At 42.6% G+C, this 8,711-nt stretch overlaps 1 protein-coding gene across 1 annotated transcript; it reads left to right on the top strand.

Moving 5' to 3' along the window:
• The first annotated feature begins 7,563 nt into the window (after positions 1-7,563).
• Positions 7,564-8,472, top strand: LOC125642458 (G-protein coupled receptor 55-like). Its single transcript, XM_048863870.1, has one exon. The coding sequence runs from the start codon at positions 7,564-7,566 to the stop codon at positions 8,470-8,472; it is 909 nt and encodes a 302-aa protein (XP_048719827.1).
• The last annotated feature ends 239 nt before the right edge of the window (positions 8,473-8,711 follow it).

Genomic DNA, 8,711 nt, shown 5'->3' with positions numbered 1-8,711 from the left:
GTCCATTACAATACACACCTGTTAGAATAAGCTGTAAGCATGTGTGGCCATCCCTCCTGGTCAATCGATGAGGGAGGCCACACCTCCTCATGGTCACACTCTTGTCACAGAGCTCAATCAGGAGGGAAATTAGCTGTCTTTAAAGAGGTGGCCCTCAAGCTGAGCCAAGCAGTAACGAGTCTATGTGCCCTGGCCCTCAGGCAGGGCAGGGCACCAAACAGTTAGGGGACTCTTGCCTGCAGTCAGGGCACAGCAGCAAAGAGTTGGCCATCCTGGATCTGGCAGATGGCCAACAAATGCAGGCCTCTGGGCCTAGAGGGGAAGGCTGCTATCCCATGGTTGGGGTGGCAGGAGGTAAAGCAGTGGTCACCAACCAGTTGATCGTGATCTCTGGCAGCACAGCAGGGCTGCCGCTAAGACAGGCTCCCTGCCTGCTCCAGCCCCAGCCCCATGACGCTCCCGGAAGTGGCCAGCACAGCCCCATGGGGGAAGGGTCTCCCTCTGCGCACTGGTCCTGCCTTCAAGCACTGCCCCCACAACTCCCATTGGCCGGGCACAGGGAGCTATGGCCAATGGGAGCTGCAGGGGCAGTGCTTGCAGAGAGGGGTAGTGTGTGGAGCCTTGTGCCGCCACCACTCCCCCAGGGGCTGCAGGGGTGCATTGGCTCCTTCCGGGAGCATCGTGGGGCCAGGGTAGGCAGGGAGCCTGCCTTAGCAGCAACAACGCTGCACCGCCAACCGGGAGCCGCGAGAGGTAAGTGCAGCCTGGTGGGAGGCCACACCCCAACCCCCAGCCCTGATCCCCCTCCCAGAGCCAGCACCCCGTACCTCTTCCTGCACTCCAACCCCCTGCCCAAGCCCAGAGCCCCCTCCTGCACCCAAACTCCCTCCCAGAGTTTGCACCCCTCATCCGCTCCTGAACGCCAACCACCTTCCCCAGGATCACCCCAGAGCCCCCTCCCACATCGCGAACCCCTCGGCCCCAGCCCAACCCCCTACCCCAGCAAATGTGAGTGAGGGTGGGGGAGAGCGAGTGCTGCAGATGCGGGGGAATGGAGTGAATGGGGCGGGGCTTTGGGAAAGGGGCAGGGTAGATCATGGGTTGCCCTTACATTCAAAAAGTGATCTTAGGTGTAAAAGGGTTGGAGACCACTGCTCTAGATCATACTTTAGGCAAAACAAATAATATCAACCAATTATCTTACTGTGGTAATGTTGGTTTTTTTTCAATCAAGTCCTTGTCAAAGATCATTTAAAATTCTGCTGAGTTTTGCAGCTGTTGATGCCTGGGAATTGGCATTTGCTAATCCAAGGTACTGGGTAATAAAGGCCCCCGGGAACAAGTGTCTCAACGATGTGCCTATTTTAAGCATATTAATTTATAGCTCCAGGTGTGATATTAAAAATGTGGACCTCAAGAGATGTGACAACACTTTAATGTCTAGGCCAATACTCTATCTGTATGTATGGAAATGATAATTTGCTAGCTGCCCTCATTCTATATGCTCTAGGCCAGGGTTGTCCTAATTTAAACAATGAAGAGTCAGATTGTAAGTGAACAGTCTATATACATGCCAGAAATTACACACATACAATCACTGAAAATAAGTGACAGGCCCACATGCAACACAAGCTTATTACTGATTTAGCAACAATATCATTGACGTTTACAGCGATGTCAATGTTGAGCTCTGTTAGGGCAAGTCAATGTAATTGGGTAATTCAACAATGAAGGATGATACTTAGGGGGGGATGTAAAGCTGAGTGAATAACAGATTTTTGGGGTGTGGGGCCATACCCAACCTCCCTTCCCAGACACATGTTGGTGCATTTCAACCCAAAACTGAATTTGGTGTGTGTTTGTTTCAGTGATGGGAAAAAACATTAGTTTCAGAATTAGTATTAAAAAATAAACCACACCTCAAATTATATATAATGTTTTTCTACTCCCTGAAGTTAAATTTTAAAATGAAACATTTCCAAATTTTTTAAAAATTGTCCCTGAGGGTTTGATTGCCAGTTGACAGGGGATGGATCACTTGGTAATTACCCTGTTCTGTTCATTCCTTCCGAGTCATCTGGCACTGTCCATTGTTGGAAGACAGGATATTGGGCTAGATGGACAATTGTCCTGAGCCAGTACAGCCATTCTTATGTTCCAGAACATTTAGTTTTGAAATGGTCAAAACTAACTTTTTTTTTTTTTTTTTTTTTAGAAAAACAACGTCGAAACACTTTGTTTTTGGCCTAACCATTTGGCAAATACTTCTCGTGCCCAAAATGCATTTTTCTCTTCATTTACTATTTGATGAAAAAATTCACCCTACTCTAATTTGATGTACTTCATTGTTGTGAACATAGGTCCTTAAAAACTCACCCTTAAGATAAATTCTTTCAAGAAATTTTTCCAAAATTGGATAGGAGATTAAAGAAGCTGCCCTGATTTATTGTGATGAGAAATGGATCCACTTGGAGTTCACACAGCTGTAGTTGATAGTGTTTGAACATTTAGTTAAAAACAATTCCAAAATCCTCTTTCATGAGCTCAGAATTATTAAAATCAGTTCCTCAAATCTTCCAACAAGCCTTAAGTGCTGGATGAGAAAACAAGTCAAAAATACTTTAAAACCTTCAAATCCCTTAGCCAGTTTGTTGGAGGAGGAGAAGACCATCAAACCATTTTTTCCCCTCAAGTGCTGCATTGTTTTGTTACGAAACCCACTGACATGACAAAACAGTTCCGATCAGTTCTGCTTCTTCCTGTTAAGTTTCACATTACTTAATAACTGAAACAGCTGTCAAGGAAGCCATTTCACTTGGAAAAATCCAGGGTTTCTAACTCCTTTTCAAGTTCCGTAGTTTTACTTTTAACTACATTCTTCAGGAATAGTAGAATTTCTTGCCAGAGATCACAATATCTCACAACATTTTCTAGCCACTCAATAGAAAACTCTGAAATGCAGAAGTAAGTCTCTCAAAACCACATGCGTTTCTTCCAAGAAATGTATGATAAGAAACACATGAGCTGACACAATTTAGAATGGTACAACAGTCAAGTTTCACTCAGATGTTCTTGGATTATACAATGAAAGGCAGGACAACTCACTACATTCCATCTTAATCTAACCACTGGGCCATGATCAAGGTCTCTCCTGCAATAAATTATTTAATTTTGTAGCTTGAGAACAATCAAACTATCAAAGATACAGCCACATTTTTTGTAAAATTTGTATAATCTTTTGTAGTCATGAACGTAACATAAATCCATACCAAGCTGTGGCTTCCAGCCAAGACTCTAGGAGAGGTGGAATTGAAAGTCCAATGGTTTTTTTGTGCTAGGTAATATTTTTTTTAGAGCTACCCCTAAAGAGATACAAGAGCAGCTTGCATACTCCCACTGCTGTCTTGGATTTAAAATTACTTGCCTGTTCTCAGTTTGCAAAAAAAAAGTAATAATAATAAAAAAATGCAGTTTGTTCTGCATTTGTAAAAAAAATAGTCTTTCTAAAGTGATTTTCATTATCTCAATGGCAAGGTTCCTTCCCCACTCTGAACTCTAGGGTACAGATGTGGGGACCTTCATGAAAACCCCCTAAGCTAATTTTTACCACCTTAGGTTAAAACTTCCCCAAGGTACAAACCATTTTACCTTTTGCCCTTGGACTTTATTGCTGCCACCACCAAGCAACTAACAAATATATAACCGGGAAAGAGCGTTATAAAAATCCTCACCAATTTGCATAGGTGAACACAGACCCAAACTCTCGGATCTTAAGAACAATGAAAAAACATCTGGTTCTTAAAAGAAGAATTTTAATTGAAGAAAAAAAGTAAAAGAATCACCTCTGTAAAATCAGGATGGTAAATACCTTACAGGGTAATCAGATTCAAAACAGAGAATCCATCTAGGCAGAACCTTAATTTACAAAAAGACACAAAACCAGGAATCTACATTCCATTCAGCACAACTTATTTTATCAGCCATTTAAACAAAACAGAATCTAACGCATATCTAGCTCGATTACTTTCTAAGTTCTCAGACTTCATTCCTTTTCTGTTCCCGGCAAAAGCATCACACAGACAGACAGACCCTTTGTTTCTCCCCCGCTCACCCCCCCTCCCAGCTTTAATAGTATCTAGTCTCGTCATTGGTCATTTTGGTCAGGTGCCAGCGAGGTTATCCTAGCTTCTTAACCCTTTACAGGTGAAAGGGTTTTTCCTCTGGTCAGGAGGGATTTTAAAGGTGTTTACCCTTCCCTTTATATTTATGGCAGTCAATCTCCATAGCAAAGAAACAAAACATTCTAGGATTTTGGGGAAGGGATTATATATTCATTGAAAACAGTGGGAAAGCCTAGTGTCTTGTTTGTTTGCAGCCATTATCAGTCCAAGAAGCGTACAACTTAAGTCATCACACTATTCACTGGTTAGGGCTAGTTTATATCTAAACCACTGCAGCTCTCCCACTGATGTACTCCATCTCCCAGAGAGGCGGTAGGTAAGTCGACAGGAGAATTCTCCCATCCATCTAGTGCTGTCTACACTAAGCGTTAGGTCAGTTTAAACGCACCAGTCAGGGGTGTGGATTTTTCACACCCCTCAGCAATGTAGTTATACTGACCTAATTTCTTATCGTAGACCAGGCCTGAGAGAAACATAGGAAATGAATGATGAAGTCAGTGGGAATGGTTGCATGCTCAGTGCTTCAGAAAGTCAGGTCACTGATTTAGGTATACAACCATGGCCTTAGAAGCCTTTAAACAACTATTATTTTTAAACACTGATACAGTCTATTTCCTTTTTAAAAGTCAGAAAGACCTGGGATGATTATGAAACTGAGGGAGGTTTTTTTTCTTAATGAACTACCAATCCATTCAAAATTAAGTGTTTTATATGGAAATCTTCTGCAGTATCATTTCATGCCGTTCTTAATGCCTTCGTTGAAGATGAACTAAAGGAGTACATCACCTGTCAACTTACTAACTTCTGTCACCAAAATTTGCCCAAAACAAGGAAGTCAAAAGAGGAAATGTTACTCTATCTACACCTACTGTCAACATGCAGCCTGCACTTGTTTGCATGCACCTCTTTGCACCCATTCACTGCAGGAGCAGGAACTTGCACTGGCTAAAATGTACACATGCCTTTTAAATAGTTTAAGAGCTGTATGCCTGCAGGCATTCACATTTTTAAGCAGGTGTTTTACAGAGAACAAATTTCCAGCATGCAAAGCTGCACAGAAATGTGGGTAACCCAAAAGTGGGGTTACTCTTAAATCAACACCACTGCCTCCCACCCCTTTCAACCCTTCCCCACCCCCGTGATATGGAATATGTTGCCATCCATGATCTTTGCCACTGTCCGTTACCAGCTGACATAGCTCCTAGGTTGCTCTAAACTATGCCAAGGCCAGGACAGAACTGGGCCCAGGACCAGGGAGCCAAAAACAGCTCCCCACCTCAGCTGAGGCCGGGGCTTACTAGAAACAGCTGAGGATTCAGTTCCATAAATCCAACCACCTCTTTCATTCTCATGTGTGCATTAAAAGCCATATGAGAAAACCAGGGCTGGCTCTCGGTTTTTTGCCAAAGCAGAGTACCACTGAAGCAAAAAAAAAACAAAAAAAAGGGGGGGGGGGGGAATGCCACCACTTGAAACATGCCGCCCCAAGCACATGTTTGGTTTGCTGGTGCCAAAGCCGGCCCTGGAGAAAAACAGCTTGTAAACAAGTTGACCACCCCACACGCATCTCCTCATGGTCAAGGTGCTTCTGCACTGCCCTGCTCTTTATTCTCCCTTTTCCAGGCCCCTTACACAGACTCCACATACTTGCTCATTCAATCACCATCCTCATTGGAGTCTGAGTTTATTCAGACAAAATAAACTCAAAGTCCCAAAACATCACAGCTCTTACCTCAGAGCCTGTGTTGAGTAAAAGGAGTCTAGCACAGAGTATCAGTTCTTTGGTGGTGACCTGCTCTGGGGTTCTACTTCCTGCTGTCCTCTCAGAGCAGGCTTTTTGCAGGCATCTCCGAGTCAGCTCTCTTACAAGAAGCCAGCTGCTTTAGATTCTCTCCCTGTGCAGGTGTTTCTTGTTGATTCATCACTGGTCTTTGGAGGAGTGGTGGGACGGATGTGGTAGAGGTCCATTGCAAATTAGTAGATGCTTCTTTTTAAAGTATCTACAAGAGATCTAGTCTATAGGTTAACTTTGTCTGAACCAGCCCCTTCAAATCTCTCTGCTGAAAATTAAGGTAAAGTACCTCATCTTTTAATTTCTGTTACAATTTTAAAGCCTTTCACGGGAACATTGACTGAAAAGCCTAGTTTTAAGCCTGACAATTATTTCTGATAGAGATCAAAAGGTAATATAAATATGTCATATTATGATAAAAATATTTTACACTTTAGTCTAAAAGGACAAAAATCATGTAACAATAGTTTAACTGGCCAAGCGTGTGAGGACTTACAATCAACTCAATGGCATTGCTCAGTCTCTCTCTCTCTCTGTGTAATGTAATAGCTTTTGAATACTACACCTGATCAATTCCAAAATTTTATGGAATGTTCTAGGCACCAATAGCTAGAACCCTATAGATTTGAGGGACAATAGGAACATTGAGTGGGAAAATGGGGGACACAGAGAGCTGCTGTCATAGAACTTTCTCCCACACCAGTTCCACCTTACCCCACTCCCCAGCTCCAGGAGCCAGAGCGGCAGAGAGCGCTCCCACACTTTACCTCCCCACCACCCCCAGGATCTGGAGAGGCAAAAAGAGCCCAGCTGACCAGGAAGCCTGAAAGCCCTGGTGTCCTCACTGTGACTGCCCCAGAGGCATAGACCCTGGCAGCTGCAGAGTGAAAGCTGCAAAGTGAAATTGACATGTCACTCAGCCACTGTTAGGGTCCAAGGAGCAGACTTCATTGAGGAAACATCATGCTCCTGTGCGCAATTAACTGTGTGTAACTCCCTCAGATAAGACATTCAAAATCAATTCTAATTGTTCCACTTGATCATTAAGGATCATCAATTGTTCTACATTGATCATTTTTTCCATAAAAAAATACTTGCTTACTCTTCCATCACTGCTGTGCAAAGCATTATCAAGTGCACTTCAGAGGCTGCAAAAAAATTGATATTCAGTAAGATTTTCAAAAGCTCCCATGTGATTTAGGAGCTTATGTCCCATTGATCTCAAATGAGACTTGGCCAAGATTTTCAAGAGCAACTAGTGGTTTTGATGCCCAACTTAAAACACTTTAAAAGGGCACAATTTTCAGAAAGTGCTCAGTACCCACATTCTGAAAAATCAGGCCCCTTTATGGTGTCTCACGCTGGCCACTCAAAATTAGAACAGAATGAAGTTAAAATTAATAGTGACTTTTGAAAATCATGGTCAAGTCTCATTCAAAATCAATGGGATTTAGGGGTCAAAGTTACTTAGGCACTTTTGAAAATGGGACTTAAATGCTTTAGAAAATTGTATTCAATATTTTATATTATTTATTTGGAATCTGAGAATCTAGTGGTTTTAACCTGCTTTGTGTGTGTTTTAGAGGACAAATGGATGACAAGTGCTCCTTTGACCGAATTGATACTGTAATGAAGTCTCTCCAGCTCGTGATCTCCATACCTACCTTCATTGTTGGTTTGATTCTGAACTTGATAGCTCTCTGGGTGTTCTACTCTTGGAAGAAACAGACAGAGTCATCAATCTACATGATAAACCTTGCTCTTGCGGATCTGCTTCTTCTTTTCTCACTTCCTTTCAAGATGTACTACTCCAAAAAAGAGCAGAAGCAGCTCTTATGCAAATTTATAGAGGCTCTCTACTTCGTCAATATGTATGGGAGTATTTTCATCATTGTCTGTATTAGCTTGGACAGATATATTGCTATAAGGCACCCACTCAAAGCCAAAGCTTTCCGATCCCCCAAACAGGCAATCATAGTTTGCTGTTGCGTTTGGGTTATAGTTTGGCTTAGCAGCATCCCCATCTATGATTTCCACAAGAATGACAAAGTCAAGTGCTTCCACAATATGTCAGAACAGGCGTGGGGCATTCCCGTCATCCTTTCTGTTGAAGTCTTTGGATTTCTCATCCCTTTGACTCTGATTATTTATTGCTCTGTTCAGATCATCCAGACTCTTTGGAGGCGTAAAAACCAAGGGCAAAAGTGGACTGAGCAAGCTGCCTCTATATGGATCATTTTAGCCAACCTCATGGTGTTTGTTGTCTCCTTTACACCATTCCATCTCGGGATGTTTCTGCAGTTCCTGGTGAGACAGCACATCATTGTGGACTGCACTGTGAAACAAAGCATTAGTCTCTTCTTACAGGTGGCAATGTGTTTAGCTAATGTCAACTGCTGTTTGGATGCCATCTGTTACTACTTTGCCACAGAAGAATTTCGCAAGAAATCTATTTCTGCTGCTCCAGCTAGTGCTTTGATTGAACTGTGTAATCTATAGCAGAAATATCTTGCCCAAATAGAAGAATCTATGTTGTCTAATGCTAATTTAAAACACTCATTCATTCCAAATCCACCCTCACTGAGGAACAGAAACTGTTAGGGCTAGGCCAAAAATAGAACGAGTTATTCAAAAGTCTTCTCCAACTTTGAAGGTTATTGTGAACACAAATTAGGTATCCATTTTAAGTATGCAGTTGTATACTTGAGCTTTTTTTAAAAAAAAACCTTAGAGTCCGA

Source organism: Caretta caretta, chromosome 9 (assembly GCF_965140235.1).
Source record: "Caretta caretta isolate rCarCar2 chromosome 9, rCarCar1.hap1, whole genome shotgun sequence".
Classification (NCBI taxonomy): Eukaryota; Metazoa; Chordata; order Testudines; family Cheloniidae; genus Caretta; species Caretta caretta.
This window is presented reverse-complemented; position numbering and strand designations above follow the sequence as displayed.

What these genes read in the sequence shown, in the direction of transcription:
- LOC125642458 (XM_048863870.1), top strand. Translation starts at nt 7,564, where the DNA reads ATGGATGACAAGTGCTCCTTTGACCGAATTGATACTGTAATGAAGTCT.